The sequence below is a fragment of the Corvus hawaiiensis genome, chromosome 9, assembly GCF_020740725.1.
Source record: "Corvus hawaiiensis isolate bCorHaw1 chromosome 9, bCorHaw1.pri.cur, whole genome shotgun sequence".
Classification (NCBI taxonomy): domain Eukaryota; kingdom Metazoa; phylum Chordata; class Aves; order Passeriformes; family Corvidae; genus Corvus; species Corvus hawaiiensis.
Genome location: NC_063221.1, coordinates 1,287,310 through 1,313,591, shown reverse-complemented (window position 1 = coordinate 1,313,591; position 26,282 = coordinate 1,287,310). Strand labels below are relative to the sequence as shown.

Here is a 26,282-nt window from a genome sequence, read left to right as displayed (position 1 = left end):
GCCCAGCAGAGGGCAACAAAGATCATTAAGGAGCATTTCGCTTATGAGGAAAGGTTGAGTGAGTGAAGAGGCAGCTGAGAGAGGACTTGATTAAAATATGTGCGTATAAATATTTAAATATTATCAAAGAAAGATTAGACAGGGCTTCAGGAACCGTACATAAGGGATGACAACGAGTTATACAAACCAGATCTAATTTTTATGAAGGAGGAAGGTAGAGGCCTGGGGTCCCACCTGAGTGGCCAAACTGTTCAGCCCCATCCCAGCTCCACACCCTCCCCATTTATTGACTTTGAAACCCAGAAACCTCCCCCTTATTTTACAACACCCCTCACCAAGCAGGCCCAGACTCTGCCACCCCATCCGAAATAACCACAGACACCGTTTTGGTTAAAAAAAAAACTTCCATCAATTGGTCTCTGCTGTCCCCACCCACCACCTCACAGTGGCTTGGGGTAGCGATGCTGGGAAAGCAGCCTGGGTTGGGTGGGTCGGGCAGCAACCTGGAAAACAGAGAGAGAGGTGGTGTAAGCAACGGGCTGTACCCCAAAATGTTGATTTGCCATCATCAGGATGCAACCACAAGCATCCTTCCTCCATTTTGCTCATTCATCACACCCCCCCCATCACTGTTCTCCCACAATTGACTTTCGTACAAAAACCCTTATACCCAGGACTGGTATCACCTAAATCCCCCTGCCCGCAGCAGATCACCTGACATCTGGCACCACTCCAAAATCCAGGAGACAGCTCCTCCCCCAAAGTCAGGAGCCACCCCCAGCCCAGTGCAGCACCACCCCCTCAGGAAAATGCTCTCACCTGAGACACCTGGGCTGGGTTGAAGAGAGGGATTGAAGCCAATGGTGGGAGAGGTCCAGGGTAGCCGGTCCTGAAGGACTGAAGAGAAAGAAACTTGACAGACACGCCCCAGTTTCAGAGCCACCCCGAGCAGAGCGGTGTCCTGGACACCCCCATCACACTCGGATACGCTTCCCTCCTCTCCTCACCTGCTGTCCTGCTGACTGCCTTCTATCCTCCTCCCATGCGCCTTTCACCTCTGCAGGCACGGGACTAACAGCAGAGGTACTTTCACCCTGCGTTCCTCCTAGGGCCAGCAATCAAAAACAAAAGCCAACTTAAAATTAAGAGGAGAAACTTGTAAAAGGCTGACGGGGGAGAGAGGTGAGGGGACCCGTGCGGTATTTACCGGGATTTCTGGCGAGAGGCTGAGCGACGGGGTTTGTGCCAGCTGGGAGAGGGGCATCGGGTGGGGGTGGTGACGTCTGCTCCTGAAATCACATCCACCCGTTTAGAGCAGAAGCTCCTTGTGTGGGGAGATGACCTCTGCACCAGACACCACACCAGGCTTTTGGGGTACCCCTTCTGCACCTGTCCTGCTGGAGAGGTACCTCAGGAGCTGCAGGAAACATGGCTAAGGAGGGGCTACAGGGTCAGGGCAAGCAACCCTGGCACAAAGCTAAACCAGCCTGAGAGTTCAAAATTAGGCAGGAGGCTGGACACCAAGCCTGGGTACAGCGTGACGGGCCAAGGTCCATGGGTCCCCTTCCGTTCTCCATCTCCTGCTTGTTTTAGAAGAATATCCCAACATTTCTTGCTCTGGGACTGTAGGTCATTCTCAACCAGGAAGAAATTTCCAGGGGAGGTTCTCATTCCAAGCCCCACCACCAGGGATGTGACACCCTGAGGAGTTGGCCAGGTCTGGGATAACCACGTGTGGCTGCTTCCCCCTCACTGCTGCACTTCCAATAAAGAGGTTTTCCCTTCTCTGCATCTCCTAAAACCTGCCACAGCACTGCCGCTCACAGCTGCTGCGTTCCGCTCCAGCGGAGGGCAAGCGATCCCTGCAGAGTTTGCTGAGGGCTTGGATGACCTCATGGATCAAAGAGGCTTTGTGAATTTGGAGTTATTATTTATCAAGGATTCACTTCCAGGCTAAAAGGGCTCCCAGTCCCACTCTGTCCCCACAGAGAACGGCCACGGCCCCTGCACGAGGACAGAGGGAGAAGCAGTGGGTGATGGGGAGATGTGTCGCCCGTTCTCACAGCTGCACCTTGCGTGTCACCAGGGACACGATGGCTTTTTGTCCCCTACCTGTGGTCCTGATGTGAGAGAGTCTGGGTCTGTCTCAGACTCAGCTTTGGGAGAAGTCTCCTTGGTGGGTTTCGACCGAAACCAGCCAAACCACCTGAATCCAGAGCTCTGGGAAGTGGAGGAAAGGAGTGGAAAGGGATAAGAAGGGGTGGATGGATGCCAGCGTCCCCCAGGTGCCTGCTGGGAGTGGGCACCATTTTTCCAGGGGCAGGGCTGGCATCAGAGAATAGGCAGGCTCAGTGCCTGAGGCTCATGATGGCTCTGGCATGTTCACCTTGTCCTCCTCTGGCTTCACGGCCTCCGCCAGCTCTTGGGCAGCGTCCTCATCTGCGCTGTCCAAGGAGGGCCGGCTGTCCCCCAGGGAGACTGTGGAGGTCTCCGAGACCGTCCGGATCCTCGTGGGTAACTCCTCCTGGCATCAGACAGCGAAGCTGCCACGTGCTGTTCCCGGAGGAGCTGCACCCAGCATGGTCAGAGTGCCCCTGGGACTGCTCCACACCACGAGTCATGGAAAGCACCCCCAGGGACCCCCACATGCCTTACACAGCAGCTGGGGAGCAAGAGCACCCACAGCAGCATACAGCTTTCGCCCAAGGGAACAACTGGCACCACAATGGGGGGATTCCACGTGAGTTCCACGCATGGAAGGATGGCTCAACACGTCCCAAATCCAGCCAGGACCCTCACTGGGATGGTCTCCCTGGCACCTCTGACTCACCTGCTCTTCTGGGAGGGCTGGCTGCAGCTCTCCAGGGGACAGCCTGGCACCCCAGGGCTCCCCAGCTTCTCCTGTGGAGCAGAGGGAAGGACACAGTCAAGGTTTGATCTGAGGAGCTCCGGATGTATCCATCAGAGGTATTTCCAGAGCTTCTACCATGCCCCTCTCCAGAGCACAGCCACCCATGTGGTGGCCAAAATGTCCCCCAAGAGCTGCAAAAGGCCGTTCTGGTTCCTGTCCCTGCTAGCACCAGGGAGTAAGTGGTGAGGCTGAACTGGTGCATCTCAAAGGCGACTTCTAAGGAAGAAATTCCTCCCTGTGAGGGTGGAGAGGCCCTGGCACAGGGTGCCCAGAGAAGCTGTGGCTGCCCCTGGATCCCTGGAATTGCCCAAGGCCAGGCTGGATGAGGCTTGGAGCAGCCTGGGACAGTGGGAGGTGTCCCTGCCTGCAGCAGGGGGTTGGAAGGAGATGATCTTTAACGTCCTTTCCCAACGCAAACCATCCTGGGATTCTGTGATTTTTGCAGAGAAACAAGGCTGTAGCTCTTACCTGCCAGCAGCACCGGCTGCGGAGGGGGCTCAGCAGAATCCCCTCCTGGAGGGACACGTGTCCCTTGGCCAGGCACAGGGGGCTGCAGCTCTCTCCCAACGCTGGGCAGCGGCGGTGCCACGACCTGAGCAGGTGCTGGGGACCAGAGGGACACGCCCTCCTGGGAGCTACGTGCCTGGGGTGGCACAGGCTCAAACCACTGGTCATACTGGTAGTCTTCACTCTGGGGGATCTCATTGCCAGGCTCTCCATCTGAAAAAAAAAAAAAAAAACAACCCCACACCTCAGGAGTTTACAATTTTTATAGTGTTTATAATTCTAGCGGGCTGTTGCTCAGATTTCTCCCCTTTTCCACTGCACAGCAGCAGGAGCTGGGGGAATGAGGAAAGGCTCCAGAGACCAGGCAAGGGAGGAGGTAGGACACAGTAAAGCAACAGGAACCTTCCAGAGGTTTCAAGGAAGGTGGGATGGGAAAGATAGGAGCGAAAAAAAATTTTAAATCCTGGGAATGTGCCTGAGGTTATAAATGAACTCAGGAGGGGAATGCTATGGAAGCAAAGAGCCCACAAGTAGCATGCACCAGCAGCTCAAAGGAGTCTGAGGCCTCCAGCCTTTTCCCCCACTCCTGCTGCACACCCTGAGCAGGAAAGATTCGCCAGGCAGCCTTCATTCCTGTTCCACAGCAGCACCCACGGATGTGTTCCTCGCTTTAGGCAGATTTATTCAGGGTTGGGATTTTTTTTGTTTGAAAGGCAGGATGCGCGAGTGGGATTTGTTTTATTTAACACACACCTTGGTCCCAGGTGTGTGTCCTGCTTATTCCAGCTTGGCAGCCTCCTGCCAGAAACACTGGGCACTGAGAAATTCCTCTCCCATTGCTGCGAGACGGGGCAGGCAGGACCCAGATCCCATCAGGAAGGACTATGGCACCTCCTGATGCAGTGCTACCAAACCTTTTGCTTTGCTGCCAGCATCACCTGCAGCCCACTCAGGGTTGGCTTCACACCTGTGAGCTGCTCCCACATGGCCTGGAGATGTTCGAGATCCACAGGGAGGAGGATGGATGCTCAAATTCATGCTGCCTGGCAAGCTCAGCTGGAACAAGTCAGGGAGGACAGCCCAAGTTGTAAGGATGGAGAAGGAGGACCGTGTGGATCCCAGCTTGGCACCTGCTTTGGCCTTTATCTTTCCAAGATGGATGGATTCAGCACCAAGCCAGCTTTCTCTGCATGCAGGTCCCTCAGGTGGTGTCTCTGGACAGCCTTCAGAACGAAGAAAAGGGCCAAGCATAGGGAAGGCGAGCTGTGGAGACCACACAGAGCAGACCTGGCTGCTCGGAGAAGCCAAGGCAATGGGATCATCACACCTGCAACTTCCTTCCAGGGAAGGAAGATCACAGTCTCAGCCCTGATGGCAGCAGAAGGCAATCAGGATTGATGATCCTTTTTACTGCCTGGCAGAGCTCTTTGAAAAGGAATTTGGCAGCAGCAGGGAAAGCTGATAGGAAGAAACGGCTTGAAGGAATTAGTTGTGTTTCATCCTGTCTGCATCAGCCTCTGTTCTCCACACTTCAGTGCCAGCATTCCCAGCAGAAAGCCAGATCCAAGGAGCAGGGGACTGTGTGGGAGCGTCCTGCTGGTGGAGGTGGATGTGAAGGAACACCGGTGTGTCACCAGAGCCTGACTTCTCCTCAATGGGACATCCCAATGGATGCCTGCCCAGCTGGGAAAGAAAAGCTCCCCTGCTCTTCCCTGGACACCAGGGGATGGCTGTGTCCCTCATCTTGTGTTTCTGGGCCCTCTGGGTGGGTTGGCACTGGAGGGGACTCTTGGGGTCCCCAAAGGGCGAAGCAAAGGGATCAAAGAGGCAGCAGGGAAGGAGAAATGCTGGGTCTTCAGCCACAGGCATCCTGCAGCCTGGCACACGGCAGGACGGGCTCCTTCCCGAATCCTTTGCTCTGTAAGCGTGAAATCCCTTTAGTTCGGCTCCAGTTTGCACCCTCGGAGGACTGCCTGGGAACGGGGCTGTCTCCCCTGAGGCTCAGCTTCGAGGCTCATCCAGCACCCACCCCCAGCTCCTCTTCTCCTCCCACGGCACCCTGAGGGACCCCCGGAGCTGTGGTAATTAGGCCCAATTACTCAGCCTTTGTACGAGGACAGAGCACCAAGCCCTCGCTTTGCAGCCCATGCCTGAGGGATGCATCCCGGCAGGAGCAGCAGCTCCGAGTTCTGGGGGGGATGCAAGGAGCTGCTGCTGGTAAAAACTCCAGGGAGGGGGAAGCTGCTTCCCAGCCCACGGCAGCACAATTCCACCCAGGGAGAAGCCCGCTGTGGTGACCATAACCTGCTGCTTTGTTTTATTTACCTGCCGTGGGTAGAACAGCACAGGGCAGCTCGAGCTGAGCGGGTGCCGCCTCTGGAGGAAGAGCATCTTCCACCTGCAGAGGGAAAACAGAGTAAAATGGAGAGGAAAAAGGATAGCACAGGACAAAGACTAAGGGAACCACGAAGGCAATGCAAAGGAAAGCACAGTGCTCGTGGATCTGAGGCTCACAGCCCACCCCAGGCTGCAGGAGAGACCCACACCAGCACGGACACAGCTCTTTCCCAGCAAGTGAGAGGAGCTGCAGCACCCCTGAGGGCAGGCAGGAGGGGAAACGAGATGGAAAAGACCACAAAACCAAAAGCAGATGTGAAATCTGAATGAAGGGCATTAATCCGAGCACCAGACCACAGTTAAAAGACCCAAGAGGACACGCACCAGTGACCTCTGCCATGTCCTCCCTGCAAAGGGAGACCATCGCTCACCCACCAGCCCCTGCCTGCCCTCCTGGAGCCAAAACAAGGAGTGTTTTGCCTTGTGTGAAGCTCTGCAGCCCTCAGGCACTTGCTGCCACTAGAATCTGCAGAGACCACATCTCGGAACTCACAAGGCAAAGAAGTACAACAGCTTTTGAACCTGCATCCCCTCGGGTTCAGGGAAGAGCAGGAGGACACTCCTGCAGACAAACCACCATACAGAGCAGCTGTCCCACTGCATCCTCGCCCCTCCTTACCTCCCACTCCCGGCAGCAGGCTCGGAGCTGGTCCAGCCAGTCGGGCTCCAGCTCCTGGTCCTGCTCCGGCATCTCCAGGAGCAGAGGGTCGGAGAGCTTCAGCCGCTCGGCCAGCTGCAGGGACAGCAGGGATCATCACACGTGTCAGACCCACAGGAATCCCTCACACCTGGCTGGGCACACGGGCTCGGGGAAACAGCATCACTTTGTAATGGGGGGTAAAAGAGCAGCAGCCTCTCGTGCAGGATTTGTTCCCTCTCCCACACTGCCAGAGGTTCCGGCCCATCCCGTGCCCCGCAGTTTCAGCAGGGCTGGCTCAGCACCTCCACAGAGATGCCAAAATACCTGTGTCACAGATGCTCCTCACACCAAGGAGACAGGTAACTGTCACCCTCCTTTCTCCCAGCTGAGGAAAAGGAGTGCCTTCAATCCCACCCTACAGCCATCCTGGGGCACTGGCAGGTGTGCAGGACACCCCACCAGGAGCCTGGAAAGAGCCCAGCTCCCAGGGCAGTTCATCAGCTCCTCACCTACCCCATGAGGACGGATGGGAGCTGGTGTTTGTCTGATCTGCATTTACAAATCTCTGAGAAGATTTCGCAGCCTCCCAGGCTTGTCCTGATGCTTGACGTCCTTAGAACTAAAAAGTTTTTTCTCACTACCTGAGTGAAATCTTCCCTGCTGCAAATTAAGCCTCTCTATGCCTGCTCCCGTGGAAGCCGTGAGAAGAGCCAGGCAGCATCCCCCACGAGCAGCCTCCTGCGTGCTGGAGGGCTGTTATCACATCCCTCATACCCCTTTCTCCCCCACCCTATCTTGCCTAGAAGAAATAACCCTGAGGCCTTCTTCACAGGTCATTTTCCCCTCAATCTCTTATCACCCCAGCTCTCCACTCCCATGCTCGCTCCAATTTAGCCCTGTCTCCACATGCAGCAGCACAAACAGGCCCCAGCCAAGACCCCTGAGACCCCAGCATGGGGGGATTATCATCTCCTTGTCTCAGATATGCCAGCTGTGCTCTCACAACCCAGAATAACACTGTAACACGGGTGGGTTATTTTTTTTCTTTTGTAACAGCATCTTGTTATGCTGCTGCTCAGTATTTTTTCCATGCTCCACTATCTCCCCCAGGTCCCTCTCTGCAGTATTGCTGCTGTGCGTTTGATTTCTCCTGCAGAAGAGGGGGCTGTGCTGCCCTGGCTGCAGCTGCCTCGGTGTCCTGGGGCTTCAGCTCCCATCAGCAGAGCAAGTCTCCTCTAGGGCGACCCAGGAGTCTGAGGTGAGATGCAGGGCTCTCTGCAGAGCTAACTCCCTGTCTGGAGGAGTTGTTTAGACAAGGATCCAGTTTTAGGACAGCTGGGTGAGGGGAGATGGCACTCAAAGCACCGCTCTTTTTCCACGTCTTTACTGAATTTTCTCTCGCTGGTATCAGCCCACCAGCACCTTGATCTAGTGCAAGGTGTCCCCCACGGCAGGGGAGTTGGAACAAGATGATCTCTGAGGTCCCTTCCAACCCAAACCATTCTAGGGTTCTTGGGGATTTCTCCAGTTTCCCCTGGATACTTCATGCTCACTTATCCTCACTTAGCTTTGCTATGAGGCTGCCACCTTGAGGGCTGCCAAAAGCCACCCAGAGGTGACTGTGCAGCTCAGCCACACAAGACTCAGCTATCGTCCCTGTACCAGTCCCCAGCAGCCATTTCTTTCTGTTCCTGAACCTTTCAAAAACAAACTCCAAAGCACACCTGAGTTTACAGCAAGACAGCTGGATGCCAGTGTGGGACTGGGGCTGGCCACGAGAGAAATGTAACCCAGTGGCCAGCCAGGAGCCTGCACTACCTACAGACCCACTGTCCCACCTCTCTACAAACACACCTATGCTCGTCCTAAATCAATCACAGGAAAAAGGAAATTATAAGCGTGATTACTCCTAAACGGGGGGAATGTTTAATCCAAAAGCTAATGTGCACTTTGATCCAGTATTAATGAACCAGCACCTGGTTGTAGATCGTCCCCAGCTTCAAAAGAGGGGAAGTCTTAATCAAACACTAATGTGTATCATAATTTGTAACACAGTCTAGAACATCAAAGACAAGAGCATCTACGAATGCACTAGTTTTCCAGATGAAAGTGTTTTCTCCCAGGAGAAGCATTATCCCCAGCAGAACAGCAGATCTGAGAGGCTGTTAGACAGTAAATAGGCTTCAGTGACAGGGTGAGGAAGCAGCGCCAGCCAAATTTTGGCTGAACTCAGCAGCACCCACTTCAGACAGGCATCTTGCTGCCCCTCACCTCACAGCACCATGGCTTTAGCCCCTCTCATAGAATCAAAGAATGGTTTGGGGTTGGAAGGGACCCTAAAGCTCATCTTGCTCCAACCCCCCTGCCACTTGCAGGCACACCTTCCACTAGGCCAGGCTGCTCAAAGCCCCGTCCAACCTGGTCCTAAAGGCTGGAGGAAGGCGACAAGCAGCCTCAGCACTGCCCTCTCCTCGTGAGAGCCCAGCCTTTCTGGGGGACCTGGGACACTTTGCTTCACCCCTCTCTGCCCCAGGCCCCTCCTCAGGCAGAAGAGGGGCTGCACTTGGTGCTACAAGCTGGGCCATGCTCCCTCTCACTGTCACCCCAAAACACACCCCTCAGGAGGTACAGAAAATTGTAGATGATGTGCTGGAGGGGAAATGTGCTTCTTAAGTCGGTGACATTTAGAAGTTCAGAAACCCCCTCCAGACTTAAAAACATCCTTTGCTTCCAAATAACTCTGCTCCTACTTGGCAGGCAGCATAACACCTTTGTTTCCTACCCTAAATCCACAGGGATTAGAAACCCTGTGGAGGTGTTGGCTTTGCTGTACTTGGCAGCAAACCCTGGGGGGCTGCTCAGAGCTGCCAACCACTCCCACCCACGGGAAACCCTGAGGATGCTTCCCACCCCAGCAGGTCCTGAGCAGGTGTCAGGCCCTGCTTGGGATGCAGGAGGCCCAGACTCACCCTCACCACCTGCCGGGCCAGGACGGGGTGCGCGGCCGGGTCCCGGCGCAGGAGCGCGGTGCCGATGTGCTCGCAGTACTGCAGGGCCTGGGCTGGCAGCCCGTGGTCGGCCAGGCGGGAGGCGTAGAGCAGCTTGTACACCTTGGGAGAGGGAAGCAGAGCAGCCGCAGGTGGGAGCAGGGAGACGGGTAAGTCTGTGGGTGCCCTATGCCGTGGCACGTCGCCCCAGCGTGACTCGGAGCACCCTGGAGCGTGTGCCTCAGCACCCAGAGGTCACCTGCAGCCAGGGGCCACTTCCACCCATCCCCATGGAGGCATCCAGCCCCCCCTCCTTGAACCAGGCAGGGAGGAGCACGGCAGCTTCACAGAATCCCAGGATGGTTCAGGTTGGAAGGGACACTAAAGCTCATCTTGATCCACCCCCCTGCCATGGGCAGGGACACCTTCCACTAGGCCAGGTCGTTCCAAGCCCCATCCAGCCTGGCCTTGAACACTTCCAGGGATATATACATCCAAATCCATGGTGCCCAAGGCAGCAACAGCTGGGTGCTGCTTTGCAATAGGAAAAGCTCACCAGAGAGCAGGAAGGCAATGAGACCTGAGCAAGCACTGGTCAGACACACTGTGCACCCCAAAATCTTCCCTGCCTGAATCCCTTGGCCAAGGCAACTTCCCCATGATTCCCAAAGCCCAGTAAGGGGACAAGCCTCAGGAACAGCTTGAATTCCAGGCTTCAGGGAGACGGGTGCATGTTTGCATGGCAAGTCTGAGCTGCTGCACAAGATGTAGTTGAGCATATCCACTACCTGGAAGGGGAGCAGGAAGGATTCGGGCTGTCGCAGCTGCTGGCAGTACTCGAAGATTTCCATCCTCTGGATGGCCTCTGTCCTGGCAAACTGGGAAAAGGCCTGGCTGCAGAGGAGAGGAGCAGGGTCAGTGACCAGAGCTCCCTCTGCAAGCAGCTCCACACAGAGCACACATTGGCAGCAGGAAAAACCCCAAACAGGGGTTGCTTTTGCATAAAAGTGAGATCCCAGGGATGGGGAAAACGTGGGACAGGGGACTCTGGCAAGAACCCCAGCCTCCAGTGCTCGCTCACCGGCGGCTGCTGCCCAGCAGGGCCATGCGATCTGCCTTTGCTCCGAAGTAACCAAAAGGAGTATCTGCCATCAGGTAGCAGAAATGAGCTGCTTCGACTGCTCCTTTGCTGGCTGCATGGCAGGAAAAAGACAAACCCTTAGTCCTGAGACATCACCACGTGGACAGCTTTGCTTTGGAGGCCCTCAAGCTCACGCAAAAACCCAAACCCAACTGCCTCACTTTCCTGCCCACACAGACCCTGATCCCTCCCTTGTCCCTGTTTTTTGTCCGTTTTCCCCAATTGCTGCTTTTTGTTTTGGGAGGTTTCAGTTCAGTGGTAGAACTAGGGGAGCCCAAGCAGGGCCAGCTCCAACTCTTGCAGGTGCCATTACTGGCATAAAATCCCACCACTGGGAGCAAGGCTCAGTCCCTGCAGTCACCTACACCTTCCCTGGGCCCAGCTGCTCCAGCTGTCTCCACGAGAGCAGCTAATGGATGTGCCTGAGCCCGATCCATCTGAGGATCCACTGGCACCTCACCCCTGCCACCCTGCAGGCACTGCAGCTCCGGGGGCACGGGCACAGCCATCCCAGCACCACCCCCAGCACGGTGCCACTGCAGTGCCTGCCCCTGTTCCAGCTGCTCCCACTGCTCTCAGCTCACCCAAAGTGTCTCCCATGGTGACGATGGCTCGCTGGTTGAGCTCCGTGTCTCCAACCTTGTTGGACAACATCACAGCCAGGTGGGGCCTCCAGTCCCCCCACGTGGCATCCCCACAGCACTGGAGGGAGATGAGGAGAGCAAAGGTGAGCAGAGATGGTCACTAAAGGCGGGTGTCACAGGCAGGTGACAGCACAGGGGAACACACGGCAGGGCCAGCCTCTTGCTCACAGACCAGTGCTGCCTGAGGGATCCTTCCTGACATGAGCTGGAAGAGGGTCTGCAGTGGGTCATTGGTAGCCAGTGTGCTGGTGAACCTGTGAGGACACAGCAGAGAAGGGCTGCAGAGCAGGACCCCAAACCTTCATTCACCTCCCAGAGCACATCCCAAATGCCCCAGGAAACTGATGCCTTGAGGGGTTTCCCAGAGAATCCAAGAATGGATTGAGCTGGAAGCCACCTTCTAGTCCAAGCCTCCTTCCACAGGCAGGGACACCTCCCACTATCCCAGGTTGCTCCACGCCCTGTCCAACCTGGCTGTGGACACTTCCAGGGATGGGGCAGCCACACCTTCTCTGGACACCCTGTGCCAGGGCCTCAGCACCGTCAGAGGGAAGAATCTTTTTCTAATATCTAATCCAAATCTACCCTCCTTCAGCTCCAGCCATTCCGCCCTGTCCTATCACTCCCTGTCCTTGTAAATAGGAGTCAGAGAGGATCATCAGCCCCTGGGGATGAGGATCTGTATTACCTTCAGAGCAGGCAGGTCTCCAGGACAACACTGCATAAAACCTCTTTAAAAGGATTTGAGTTCCAAAAGACAGAAAATTTCTGCTTAACTCTCTCTGAAGGGATCAGCCCAATCCAGACTAAGTACATTAAATTCCTCCAGAAAACACTCATAGAGTGGGATGAACAGCTGAGACGGGGCTGGGTCACAGGGAAGATGGCTCAGCTGCCCCTGCCCCGAGGCTCTCTTTGCTAGGGCAGCATGGGCAAAGCCAAAGACTCAGAATAAATTAACCCTGCATCTCCAGGGAATGGCTTTCCTCCTGCTTTCCAGCCCCCCACTTGGTTTCTCCTGTCCTGTTGGGAAGCCTGAATGACTCAGGCCTATCTGGATGGATGCCCTCTGGAAGGGCTCCAGCTGGAATCAATGCTCTTTTCCAGATCAGGGGACACTGAAGGGGATAGAAGGCTTGGAAAGCCAGCCATGGAACATCATACCTTGCTTTAGCTTCTCCAACTTACCCAGTGAGGACCCAGCTGTATGTCCGAGGGTCCATCTTGCTAGAGAGGAACAGGGCATGGCCCCACAGCTGGTTTCTCATGGCCCAGACCAGAGCCTCCTGCAGTAGAGGGGAAGAAGAAATAGGGTTAGCACCAACTCTGCTTCCCCACCTCCTCTGCTCCTCTGTTCCCCCAGCTCGTAAAAGAGCCCCAATAACTGCTCTGGCTTTAAGAAGCATCCTCCAAAAATCTTTTCCATGTTCAAATCTCTTCCAAGTCCCTTTGTCTTTCTACCTTGAAAATTTACAAGAACTTGGACCTTCAGAGCAATGTGGTGTCTCCTAGATTTCCAGGTCTGTGCTGCCTGTTAGCTCTCCATGCCATGGGTTCCCAGTCTGGGCACCCAAGCTGCTCTGCATCCAACCCTCCTCTCTTCTCCTTGTGCCTGAGGTATCCTGTGAGATCACATAGCTGCAGATGGGTTTGGAACAAGATGACCTTTAAGGTCCCGAACCATTCCAGGACTCTGTGAAACTAAACGTGGTACAAGTGCCAGTAAAAGCCTCTGCATCTCATCTTCATTGGGTCCCCCATCCCAGCTCCCAGTGGTGGGAAATCACTGCCATAAGCCCTGTCGTACAGACACAGCTTGGAGCGTTGATCCCACAACCACAAGTCACTTCTCGACCACCCTTCCCTCTAAAACCTGCCTGAAGAGGCCCGCAGGTCCAAGGAAAAAACCTTCAGCCCCATGTCCCAGATCCCACTCACCACTTACTTTCTTCCTGCCATAGTAGAGGAGCTTGGTGAACTTCTCCACTATCTGTGCCTGTGTCTCCACGACAGGAGGGACCTCCCCGGTGATGAGGTCCAGCGTGCCCGGCTGGCGCGACGCCCACTCGTCGTCCGTCAGGCCCATCGCAGGGTCCTGCCTCTTGTACTTGTCCTGGCGCCTGCAGTCCTGCATCAGCAGCTCCGCCGTGTCCGAGCCCACCATGGACTGGGGAGGGGAAGGAAGGAGGCGCGTGGAGGCCGCCCCAGGAGCAAAGGCTGGCGGCACGGCCAGTCCGCACCCTTCTCACTCCTGTATCCTCCTCCCAGCACATCCCCCTGCGGGACCGGCTGTGGCCACCAGCACGCGGGTTTGGAAGGAAAGGGGTTCAGCACAGTCAGCGAGACCTTCCCAATGCTCCCTCTGATGGCCTTGTCCACCTGCTTCCAACAAGCAGCTACAGACTGGGCTGGGTGGATTCCAGCAGATTGAGGGAATGGCCCCCTTTTAAGTGTAAGTGCTGGCTCCTCGGTGGAGGTGGCACCAGTCCACCCTTGGGAACCCCTACCATTGGGCTGCTGGTAGCTCCCAAGGACAAAAAGCAGTCACGGAGAAGGATTTGCTCCAGACATCCAGGCAGCATCAAACTGATGGACAGTGGCATGGGAATGGGATTCTCTTAAAAGGTACACCCCTCCTCCCCAGAAATAGCAACTGGATCAAGAGGAACCTAAGGGACGTTATTACTTGTCTCATTTCTGAGGTCAAAAGGGTCGTCCCCCTCCGTGGGATACCTACCCCATTCTGCCGGCAGAGGAGGACCAGGAGTTTCCAGAGGAGAGAGGAATCTCTGCCCCTCTGTGTTGAGAGATCACAGCCTGTGGTTATCTTCTGCTGGCAAAACGTCATCACATCCACCTTGTGCAGATCTTCCCTACAGCAGCACGAAGAGGCATCAAAAAAACCCAAGACAAAGCAATCCAGGACATCACTGAGGCTCAGTCCCCAGGTTCACTGATGGGGATGCCAAAGATTCCAAGCAAGAGCTGGAGGAAAGATGATCCCCAGTACCAATGACTACTCTTAAGTTCAAACACACTCAAATTTGTAGTGACTCTTGGAAGATTTCTGTGTTTCAGGGATGCAAAGTACATTTCAAACCCACTCTTTGCCCTCCTGATAATACTCTCCTCCATCCATCTGCAAAGAAACTGCTTGGATTTGCTGTGCTGCCATTACATCTGGGGATGTCCAAGGCTGCAGAAGCAGGCACAATCTGTTGTGGAGGCAGAGCGGAGGGTCACCTCCCTTTGGGACCGAAACAGAAACCCCTAAGCTATGTGCAAGCCAGGCAGAACCACTGCCATACAATAAAATAACCATACAGTTAGAAAGAAAGAGTGGATGAGACAGGAGAGAGAAGAGACTGCAGATGGAGGTGTCGATCCTGGCTCGGTCATTCCAACATCTTATACGGAGATTCCCGATGCACCCCTTGGCACGAGCGGTAACCCGGAGTCATACAATGGTCTGGGGGTTAAAAGGGAGCCTAAAGCTCATCTAGTCCAACCCCCTCTGCCACGGGCAGAGACACCTTCCTCTAGACCAAGCCCTGTCCAGTTTGGCCTTGAAAACTTCCAGGGATGGGGTATCCACCGCTTGTCTGGGAAACCTGAGGCCTTGCTACCCTCACAGGGAAGCATTTTGTCCATAAATCTAACCTAAATTTCCCCTCTTTCCATCTGCACTCATTCTCCTTCGTCCTGTCACTACAGTCCTGGCAATGAGACCCTCTCTGGCTTCCTTGTAGCCCTTTCAGATACTGGGAAGTGCTGTGATCTCTCCACACAGCCTCCTCTTCTCCAGCCCCAGCTTCCTCGGCCTGTCTCCATAGGGAAGTTGCTCCAGCCCCTTTATCCTCCTCTGGACTTGCTCCAACAGTTCCATGTCCTTCTTATGCTGGTGGCACCAGAACAGCTTGCAGCACTCCAGGTGGAGACTCTCTGCTCACGAGAGCAGAGCACAGGGGGAGCTCCAGATCTCCCACCCAGCCTCTGTGCATACACAGCTCTTCTGCTCAGTGAGTGCTTTTTCCTTTTCTCTCCCTGCTTTGAAGATGTCGTGGTTGCACCAGGATGAAACAGGGACAACCTGGTCCAACACACCCTGATTCATCCCCAGGCTCACACTGGGTGAAGGTACGTACTGGGTCTGACCCTGCTGTGGCTCAGCCTTCTCAGGCTCAGACAAAAACCTTAGGAGAAGCTAAACCACAGGTTGACCCAGGGCTTTAGACATCCAAAGAAGCCCAAAAAAATCATTTTTCCGGGACAAAATGAGTACGAAATAGGGTCAGATGTACAAACCACACTAAACCCACATCCTATGAATATTCAAAAAAAACCTGTGTCCTACAGCCCAAACCAACCCACACTGCATCAAAGGGGCTGGGCTCCCAACCTGAACTTAGACATGGCCTTTGCAGACACCTCAAAACCAGAGTCTGCCTTGAGCTTACGTCTTCTTGAAAAGGAGACAGCCAGGAGGACACAGCTCCTGGACCTGCTGTGCTGCCATACCTGGCCAGGGGCCCTGGGAAGGCTTGCAGCTCCTCCAGCTCTTCTGTGCCATGAAGGATTGCCTGAAAAACAAAAGTAAATTCAGCAGCTGGACTCCAGCAATCACACCAGTCCCAGCTGGGCTGTTTGAAAGCCAGTGCCTTGGCCAAGGGTTCAACAGTGCCAGTGAACCCTGGGCTGTCTTAAGGGGCAGAGCACAGCCCCTGAACTATCACATGGACTCCAGGGCTAAGGTCCAGCAGAGAAATGTCTGCTGAGATGGCACCTGCCTCCTTCTGGAGGTGAAATAGGAGACTGGCGTGCTGTGGTAGACTCGGGGGATGGATGTGGCCTCTGTACGGGAGCAGCTCAGGAAGATGAGTGGAGCTGTCCTCTGGAGAGGTACAGACACATCTGTCCCCATGAGAAGGGATCACTGTGAGCAGGTCACAGGCACCAAGGGTTACGGAGCTGAAGGCTGAAAGCAACGCCCAGGCACAGGCTGGCACCGTGGAGACTCAAGAGTCCACGAGGGATGGAGAGAAGACGGGAGCAAGGAACGGGAAGGCTGCTGAGGAGGCTGCTTGGGTTATGAACCATGTTTGCACCCCACAAGGCAGGAGGAGCCACTCCAGGGAGGGGACCAAGGGGGCTGGAGGGCCAGCTGTGTCCTACCTCCAGGCTGTGCAGCTCCACACGGGGTGGCCATCCCTCGGCAGGGCGCTGGGGACACGCCAGCACCAGGTGGCCGCCGGCTCCGAAGCACAGCGCAGTGTGCAGCTCTGGGAACTTGAGGGGCACTGCTGGGGTCGGGGTGGACATCGAGGGCCCCCCTGCAATGACACACAGGCCACTGTGAGCCCCTCACACTGATCCCACACCACATCCACTGTGGAGGACTTGACCAAGTCCCAACCTTGTCCCCCAACTTAAGTAGCCCTCCACTGACCCCTCAGCACAAGAATTGTCCCCCAAAGCAGCAGATGTGCCCAGCAGCTCCTACACCTGCCCAGGCAGAGCCTCTGGAACATTCACCCACCCCACAGCCCCCTAGTCATGCCTTGTGCCTGCACAACCTCCTCCAGGAGAAGACCAAGCTGAGAGACAGCCAATATCCTACCAGCAGCCATTTATTCCCTCGCTTCCCCCTTGTCAGAGCCCCCCATCACACCTCACCTGTTTGTCCCACGTTCCAGGACCCTGGAAGCACAGGGTCGTAGTGGTCGGCACCGTCATGGATGTACTGGCTGAGCTCATGGCTGCTGGAGCTGAGTCCTGACTCGTGGTACTGCAGGAGCAGGCTGGGCTGGCCTGAGGGCTGTGGGGAAGGGAAGCACACAAACCTGGCTCAAAAACCAGGGACACTGCTGCTTTCCTGCTCCCAGGCAGTGGGGAAGGCTCTGCTGCTCCAGGAAAGTGCCCAGCAGGAACAGCACAGCCAATTCCCACCCGAGCAGCTCACGCCCTGCACCAGTTTGGGTTCACCCAACAGCTTAGAAAAATAATTTACATCAGCCACAGCTGATGTAGTCTGACAGCTTTCCTAGCCCTGACGTGAGCTCCTCAACACAGCCAAGGAGATGGGGCTTGGAAACCCAAAAAAGCATCACCCAGGAGCAATATCAACAGAGCAGCTTTGATCTGATCTTTTAATTTTCTCTTGGCAAAACCCAGCAATCAGGACAAAAGAGTGATAGAGCATGACTTGGGGGACAGAGCTGACAGTGACACACAGCTGTCAGCTCCCTAGGAAGGGTGAAATCATGGAATCATGGGATCATTAAGGTTGGAAAAGCCCTCTAGGATTGAGTCCAACCGTTGACCCAGCACTGCCATGCTCACCACTAAACCACGTCCCCAGCTACCACATCTACATGTCTTTAAAATCCCCACAGTGCCTCTACTACCTCCCTGGGCAGCCTATGCCAGGGTTTGACAACCCTTTTGTTGAAAAAACTTTTCCTAGTGTCCAATCGAAACCTTCCCTGGCACAACTTAAGGCTGTTTCCTCTTGTTCTGTTTCTTGTTATGTGGAGAGGAGCCTGGAGAGGGACATATGGACTGTTCCTAAACCTCTGAGAGATTCCTGTCCTCCACCCCTGCCCACCTCGAGGTTACCTCTTTGGGCTGGCCACCAGCCTCCCCTGAGTCACTGCTGAGGGTTCCTTCCCCTGTCCCTTCCCTCCTGGCAGTGGAGATGTAGCTCTCCTCATAGGAGCTGTAGGTCTGTGTCCTGCAGGTGGGAGCAAAGGGAGACACGCTGAAGGTCTGAGGTTTTTGAACCACCCACCAACCGGCTAATTTAGCAGCAGGGGGTTTCACGAGGTTGCCCAGACTTCCCAGCTTTACCTGTCCTGCCCTGGGGGGCCCGTGGCCAGGTTGGGGTGGTAGCCCCTGTAGTAATGCTGGTCCCGGTAACTCTTGCCGTAAGACTCTCGCTGTCTCAGGTCTAGAGAGAATCAAGATTCAGCATTATCCCTCCAGAGCAACAACGAGGGTGCAAAGGAAAAGCCGTGAGTCAGGCAATTTGCCATGCCCAGCCAGTTTGCTTCCAAATTATCCCAGCACACTGGAGATGTGGTAACGCCCTGGACACATTTACCAACACAGCACTGATGTCCTTTTCTCTTCCCTCCCTCCCCTTCTGTTCAGCCCAGAAAGAGCAAGGAGGAGGCCCTGGCCGCCCTACTCACACAGCACCATCAAACTCAGGCTGGAACCAGGAATGACACAGGTTTTTAGCCATGGAAAGGAAGACCAAACACCCCTTGGGTATACCTGGCTCCTGCTCACACTTCCTAAACGCAAGCAGGGAGGCAGTGCTGCACAGAGAACCACCACCCAGGGGTGTGGGCAGGAGAAAGCCCTGGATATGTGGGAGAAGAACCCATCCTGGAGAAAGCATCACTTCTCCCACAAGCTGCCTCCATCCCCAGAGCCACAGGATGAGCCCATACCTCTGTCATCCTGCCACGCCACCGGCTGCCACTGGTGGCTTTGGTAGGGGTAGCCATCCCCGTAGCCAGCTGCTGGGTACTGCCAGGGGGGGTCTTCATAGCCTTGCCTGGAAAACAACACAACACACTGATCTGGGGAAGGAGGGGCACCTCTGCACGGCCCGGGGTCACATCTAGGGTCCCTCCTGCTCAGGACCTTTGGAGGCAGAAAAGGTGATGGAAATAAAGCCAGGTCCCCTGCTCTGTGGCAGGGCCAGAAACTGGTCCAGCATCACAGCTGGAAGGAGCAGGAGAAGGTTTGGATGCTTCCCCATCTCCAGCTATGAGAAAGATGTGCACTGCAGCTTCAGGTGATGCCCAGTTTTATAGAATCCAAGAATGGTTTGGGTTGGAAGGGACCTTTAATGGTCATCTCATTTCAACCCCTGCCATGGGCAGGGACATCTTCCACTATCCCAGGGTGCTCCAAGCCCCTGTGTCTAACCTGGCCTTGAACACTTCCAGGGATCCAGGGGCAGCTTCTCTGGGCAACCTGTGCCAGAGCTTCACCAGCCTCAGAGAGAAAATTTACTTCCTAATATCCCATCTGCATCGTACGACCTCAGCACAAAACCCCACGTGCTGACTCCATCATTCACTGAGGGCAATAACTCAGGCAAATCAGCCCAGATTTGCTGGAGCGCTCGAAGCTCTTTCTCAGCACTGAGAGCATCCTGCAGCCCACATTTTATCCGTCCACTCTCCACTGTTTCAGCAGCTGAGCTTGCAGGCTGCCTCTTGCTCCTATATTACCGCTTGTATTTTTATTGTTCACCTTGCACTTAGGAAAAAAGAACTGCATTTAATCAAATCTGTAAGAAAAAGGCACCTCGGGACTGAGACGGAGCTTGTCAAACAGCAACCACAGAAGTCACAGTTTTAAGAAGAAATCAGAGCTGCAAATGCTACACAGCCTTAAATACAGAAGTCATGGGCTGCTTGAATAGCTGGACATCACCCGCTGACATGCCGTGTCCCTGTGCAGCCACAGGGGCAGGACCCGTGAGCAGTGCAATGGGCAGTTCTTATTTTAAGCAGGTTTCCAAGAAGAGGGCTCAGCAGGAGCAGCTCTCACCTGGAGCCGGGCTGGCTGGGGTAGCCGCTGTCGCAGCGCTCGGCGCGGGACGCCGGTCGGCGGGTGTCACCCCGGGGGTGGTGGCCCTCGTCCCGGGGGTAGCCGGGGAGGTGGCTCCCGTGCCAGGAGCCGGGGCGAGGAGCCTGCCCTGCGCGCAGAAGCTGCCGCCGGAGCGGTGCCGGGGGGCCGTGGAGCCCCTCTGCCCATGGCCCCTGGGCTGCCGGCCTCTCCCGGGGCTGGGGCGGCTGGACGGGGGCCCAGGGCTCCATCACAGGCTTGCCAGCAAAATCCTCTCTGGTTTTGGGGAGCTTAAGCCCCAAATGGCTTTAGTGGCCTGCAAATGATAAGTCACAGTGTGTTGGATCAGCAGCTTTTCAACTCCCGCAAAGCCCCCTTTGAAGCTCGTTGCCAGCTAGTCTCTGCTTTTCAGGAGCATGCTGGAAACCCAGGATCCTTTCCAAAATGCCCAGAGGCAAGGAAAAGTCATCTCTACATCTTCCTTAACTTGAAGCTCCCCTTAAAACACCAGGATGAAATGATCTGCCTTTGAAAGCAACAGACATCCAGCTCTTCCCAGAACAAGAATCTCAGAATGGTTCGGGTTGGAAGGAACTTTGAAAATCATCTGGTTCCAACCCCCTGCCATGGGCAGGGACACCTTCCACTAGACCAGGGTGCTCCAAGCCCTGTCCAGCCTGATGCTGAACATTTCCAGGGATGAGGAGTTTCCCCGGGCAACCTGTGCCAGGGCCTCACCACCCTCACAGGAAAGAATTTCTTCCCAACACCTAACCTAAATCTCTCTTTCCATTTAAAACCATCACCCCTTGTCCTATACAGGCCCTGCTACAAAATTTGCCCCTCCCTTCCTTAGAAAGCCCCCCTATACCCAGGTGGGGCCCTCCTGCACTCCCAGCTGCAAAGCCCCAGCACTCAGAGCCCCCTCAAGCTGTGAGAGGGTGAGAAATACCCCTCACCTCTGTGAGACAGCACTGAAACCCCGTTTGATATGCAGGAAGGGAAGGGGCAAAGCCATGAGCAGGACAAGGAGTTTTGCTCAAAGAAATGAGCAAGCAGGGGGAAACGGAGGTTTGTTCTTGTGAGCTACAGGATGGGGTGGAAACAGGGGTTTCCTCCTGCCTTTCAGCTCCAGCAAGAATTCCAAGCGGAATTTAGTTGTATCTAGCTATAAATTTAGTTATATTTAATTATACATTTAGATTTAGTTACAACAGTCCCATGAAGAAGAGGAAATCCCGAGGGGAGCCCCAGGTAGCACATGGGTGAAGCCCCAGCTCCCGGGGGATGTCACCCTCAAGCCCCCCACCTTTCCTCTTGCAGCATCAGTACCCAAAGTGCCAACCACTGCAGGCCTCCCCAGTGCAGGGAGATGGCCAGATCTCCTCCTGAACCCCTCCTCACTCCTCCCACTCAAGGTCTACGGCACTTAGGGGTAACTTCAGGACTGGAAGACACTCGGGTCTGAACAGAGGTGGCTCGGTTTGTGCCCTTCTAGGTGCCATCCAGGCAAACCCTTGCCCTAAATAGCCCCCAGGCACAAACATCCAGGCACCCATTATTTCAGTCCCACCACGGGCCCCCCCCACCCAGTTTTTGGCCAGGGGTTCCCACCACCATCCTCCCCCCGCAGCAGCCACACACACCTGCTCAGAGGCCGCCGGGGCCCTGCATCTGCTCCCTCTTGCCACTTCCAAAGTCCACTTCCACATGGGCCAGCGGGCAAAGGGCAGCCTCCGCTCCTCCGCTCCGCGCCGGCCGCTCACTCGGCTCCCGGGGGATTCACGCTGCCCTCGGCATCCTGAGGGTCACCTTTCCCATCACTTGGGTCTCCTCCCACCCAAGATAAGGAGCACGCAGCCCTCCGAGCTCAGAAAAAGCCAGATCCTTCTCCTGGGGAGTTTTTTAATGCCGTGAAGTAAGCAGGGGCTGATAGCGATGGGACAAAGGTGAACAGCTTTAAGCTGTAAGAGCAGAGATTCAGATTAGATGTTAGGAGGGAATTGTTCCCTGTGAGGGTGGTGGGGCCCTGGCATGGGCTGCCCAGAGAAGCTGTGGCTGCTCCTGGATCCCTGGCAGTGTCCAAGGCCTGGCTGGACGGGGCTTGGAGCAACCTGGGATAGTGGAAGGTGTCCCTGCCCATGGCAGGGGGTGGAACAAGATGAGCTTTAAGGTCCCTTCCAACCATTCCAGGGTTCTATAAAGTGTCTTCCTCTATACATCCTCACACTTCCTAAATAATAATAAACAAAACCTGATTGGTTTAACACAGACCCAGCCACAGGCCAAGCAGATAACATCCATCCCACCATGTACTGCCCAGGGCAGAATTTGGGCAGGGTGGAGCTGGGCTCCACCGCAGCACTGCCTCATCTCAGTCATTACAGCACTATAATGGCCTTGGTCTCTGAGTGACCAGGGATTCCTGCCTGGACATCCTACCCTGAACTCCCCTAGGCATCTTAAAAACTGAGAAAATCAGCAAATTAAGGTAAATGATATCATAGAAAACCACATTAAAAGCTAGATATAAGGTCCATCATCTGCCACCCAGCAATTTAGTGATGTGTCACCTTCTCCCCCTTTCCCAGAGCCTCCAAATTACCTCCCCTGCAACACCACGGCACAGACTGATTTGGGATTCACAGGCAGGAGAGTTTGCTTTGCATCGTGGTGGCACTGTCAGAAACCCCCTCCTTTAATGATGTTGAAAGACCAAACACATTATAGCTTCAGACCTTGAAATTTCCACCCTGCTGGGAGAGTGAGAAATTTTCCCTGGTGATCCTAAGAAATAAGCGCTCGGTCTCTGCAGAATTCAAGATTTCAAGTAAAAAAAAATACCCTCAGCACTCAGCCGTACAGAAATCTGACTGGGAGAAACACAAACCAGGGCAGCGCTGTCTTCGTGCTGCTGAGCTGCTGCAGCAGAATGAAATTAAGCATCTCCTCTTCATTTCACAGCTGCCCTTCAAAAGTTCGGGGGGTTTTGAAGTGAAAGGTCTGTTATGGACAGGTCAGGTCTCGGGGGAAGAGAGGCAGGATCCCTAGAAACCACGAGGATCACACTTTAAAAATACACAAATTGATAGGACATTTCATAAATACAAATAACATCATTCCACTTGGTCTCTGGCTAACAATTTTAGGTTTCTAGCCGAGAGGTGACTGCTGGGATGTTTCCAACCTGTTTTCTAGCAACAACACTAATCTGCATGGGGAGCCTGTGGGGCTCAATCAGCATCACATAAAGTCGTTGAAAAGGGGGGTGAATTTAAATTAGATATAAGGAGGAAGTTTTTTACAGTGAGGGTGGCCAGGCCCTGGCACAGGCTGCCCAGAGAATGAATCTGTGGCTTCCCCATCCCTGGAAGTGTTGAATGTCAGGTTGGATGGGGCTCTGAGCAACCTGATCTGGTTGAAGATGTCCCTGCTCACTGCAAGGGGAGTTGGACTAGATGACCTTTACAAGTCCTTTCCAACCCAAACCACTCCAACTCTGTGATCCTCAGGCTGCTGTTGCCAGCCTAACCTGGGAGGTTTGGATTACAAGGAAGATTTGGGAGCTTGTCTTGCACAGAAACAGCAGCAACTTGCGATGCTGGTGTTTGAGACGTGTGGGAACTCTGTTCCTGTTCTTGCTAGGGAGGGAGAGGTAAGAAATTCTACTCTCATAAAGCTTTGAGCAGAAGTGGTTTAAAATGGGCAGGGGAACACCAACTTTAACGCAAGAGCAGGAACGTGTGTTGGAAAAAGAGCCAAGGAAAGGGGCTGGGGAATGAAAATGACAGGAGATAAAACAGAGATAAAAGGCTCAGATGGGCTAGAGAGAGGGGAAGAAAAGGACAACCTTCTAACGTCATCACATCTAGCCAAGAAATTACTATTTTAAAGTAGTCACAGCTTTCCTGGGAACACAAGGCCTGTGCCCCGGGACTGCCATCAAGGCCACAGGACTATTGCAATGCAGGCAGCACGTGCTACAGACAGCATTTGTCACAGAGCTGAAGGGACACCTTTATCGCGCTAAACCATCGCATTCCTCTGCTTTAAAAGATTTCACTGCTGTTGTTACACTAACAAGATCAGGCGGAAAACATTTTTCTTCATGCCCAGGGTGTGTTTGTGCAGCTCCTCAGGGCCCTGATCACAGACAGCTCCAAGCTCTCAGGTCAGTCCCCCTCACCAAACCCAACCTGATCTGAAACCTTTGTAATCTAACAGTGGAAATCCAGGTGGCTTCAGCACCTGAAGCTATTTTGAGGTGATTTATGTTGTTTCTACTCGGTTCTGAGATTAGGTTTATTTATTTTTTTTTAAGCAGAATTGATAGGAAGCTTTGTTAATCTCTGAGCTTCAGCCCCCTATAAATGTGAGAAATATATATGTAAACGAACACTTTTTTTTGGTGGAGATGTCTTGAGCACCACGCAGGGCAGAAATGCAAGTAGCAAATGAGCTACATAAAATGTGAAGACTCATCTTAAATATTCTACACAGCAAAACGCCAGCCCTGAATGTGCTGCCAGCTTCTGAGACACTTGACAGCCTACTTCGTGTCACATAGAGCAAGAAAACAAAAACCACCCAGGCCTCAGGTTCCCAGGCAGGCTGAGCACCTGCACCACATGGGGAGAACCCTCATCCCCAATCAGGCTCAATGGCAGCTAATTAATAATTGGTTTGATCACCCCTCCCGGGCTCAAAGGGAAGGAGCTGTGAGAGCCCCTCTCCAGCTGGGTGTGGCATTTGGAGCTTCCCAGGCCACGGGCATCCTGGTGGGAGGAGGGGGTAGCTCCTGAAGCAGCTGAGATGGGGTCTGCTCCCACCTACAAGCACCAGCACCACGCCGTGGGTGTGACCCGGCCATCAGAGCATCACTCCACGTCTTCCTGCAGCCACTGTGTGAGCTCCCGTTCCCACCGATGGTTCTGCACCTTCCTTCCCCACGTGAGGTCGGTTCCAGCTCGGGTGGACTGAGCTGTCCCTCCCCCCCCCCCCCCCGCCCTTGCACACACACAGCTGTGTTCAGCAGCTTCCAGACACGCCTATTAATTTTTGGAGACTTGGGCAAGAATATTAATTGCATTCCAGAGGCATTCAGCATATTTGTAAAAGCATTTTATACCCTGCATTGTGTCTGGTGAAGAAACAGAGCTGCAGAAAGCTGTTCTTTGTGAAAATCAAAACACATCCCCAGTCTGGATGCAGCAGAACCGTGACCTCGGCCTTCTGCGTGAGCTCCTGTTACCAAGCAAATCCCAAAAAACTTCCTAATCTTGGCCTTACTTCATTCCCACTTCAGCCAGCCCTCCCTAACTCTTGGCTGTGAATACTAAGTCCTGGCTAGGAGAGGCTGTGCAGCTCCTGCATCCCATCACGGCCGGCTCTGCAGCATCTCCCGTGCCTGGAGCCACCGCGGGAAGGGGTTGGGATGCACAGGGGCCCACGGAGAGACGAGAGCTAAACCCAACAGCAGTGAGGAGAGCTTTCAGTATTCAGGTCCTCTCCTTTTCCTGTGCAACACCCCTTCTGTTTTCCCAGCCATAAAATTGATGTTTATCTCGCTTGTAAGTGCCTCGCAGAGATCATTACACATTGCAAATGCAGCCATTTGCGGATAAAACGAGCACCAGCAGCCTCGAGACTGCCACGCCACCCCTTCCCGTGCCACACGGCAACGCCTTACGACCTTTAGGCTGAAAATCAACACATAAAACCAAGGGACCCGGAAACATTTGTCAGGCAAACGCAAAAAACCAAGCAGAGGTGATTCTTCCACCTGCCCCACACCACTCCCTGCTCAACCACGGAAAATTAATTTGTAAGTGAGACAAACCCTGCAGCTCTGCTTGTGGCATTAAGTAAAGAAACCAAAAATCAAGAGAAGGTTGCTACTCCTTGCTCTAAAATGTCCCTCTGGATCAGGGTCTCTTGGAAGGTGCAGAGGGTGCAGAAGGCAAAGAGGGGGATGCAGATGTCAAAACGAGCCCCAGAAGGAGCACCAGAAACCCACAAGACACTTCCAGGTGTCTGTGCCACGAGGGAGCAGGGCAGGGATGCCGAGCTCTGGGTCGGAACACGAGCCCAGGGCTACGCCAGCCCCCCACTCACCCTCGGGCTCCTTTGCTGGTGGCCACAGAGGCAGCGAGCCGGGCACAGACCCTTTCCCAAGGCGTCCACCAAGTGCCAGAGCGAGGAAAACTCATCAGCTGGAAATCTTCGGCCCCGAGGAGTTCCAGGGCGTCCTTTTGAAAACATTGCCACCTTGTGTCTCGCCAGACACTCGAACGCCGGTGCCCTGCCTGTGTGAGCCACGGAGGAGCTTTATTCCAGGCAATCAGGGGCAATAAAGAGCCATGACAGCTACAGATCGCTCGGCTGTGTCCTGCTCCTACTGCTACCTTGTAAAGTTGGACAGCGACGTTTCCCTCATTTTTTTTTTTCATCTCAATTTATGGCTCCTCTG

General features: G+C 54.5%; 1 protein-coding gene across 1 annotated transcript; it reads right to left on the bottom strand.

Moving 5' to 3' along the window:
- Positions 1-363: 363 nt before the first annotated feature.
- SEC16B (SEC16 homolog B, endoplasmic reticulum export factor) lies at positions 364-21,530 on the bottom strand. Its single transcript, XM_048312158.1, has 26 exons — positions 21,460-21,530; positions 19,796-20,129; positions 18,682-18,788; positions 18,074-18,173; positions 17,843-17,957; positions 16,901-17,042; positions 16,400-16,557; positions 15,746-15,807; positions 13,965-14,100; positions 13,173-13,394; positions 12,416-12,513; positions 11,400-11,481; positions 11,168-11,285; positions 10,524-10,635; positions 10,231-10,336; positions 9,425-9,565; positions 6,435-6,548; positions 5,744-5,816; positions 3,380-3,631; positions 2,831-2,901; positions 2,387-2,524; positions 2,113-2,220; positions 1,208-1,289; positions 1,008-1,105; positions 820-897; positions 364-503 (listed from the first exon to the last, which is right to left on the bottom strand). Exons 2-26 carry the CDS (start codon positions 20,062-20,064, stop codon positions 441-443), a joined length of 3,045 nt encoding a protein of 1,014 aa, XP_048168115.1. The 5' UTR covers positions 20,065-20,129; positions 21,460-21,530; the 3' UTR covers positions 364-440.
- Between the last annotated feature and the right edge of the window lie 4,752 nt (positions 21,531-26,282).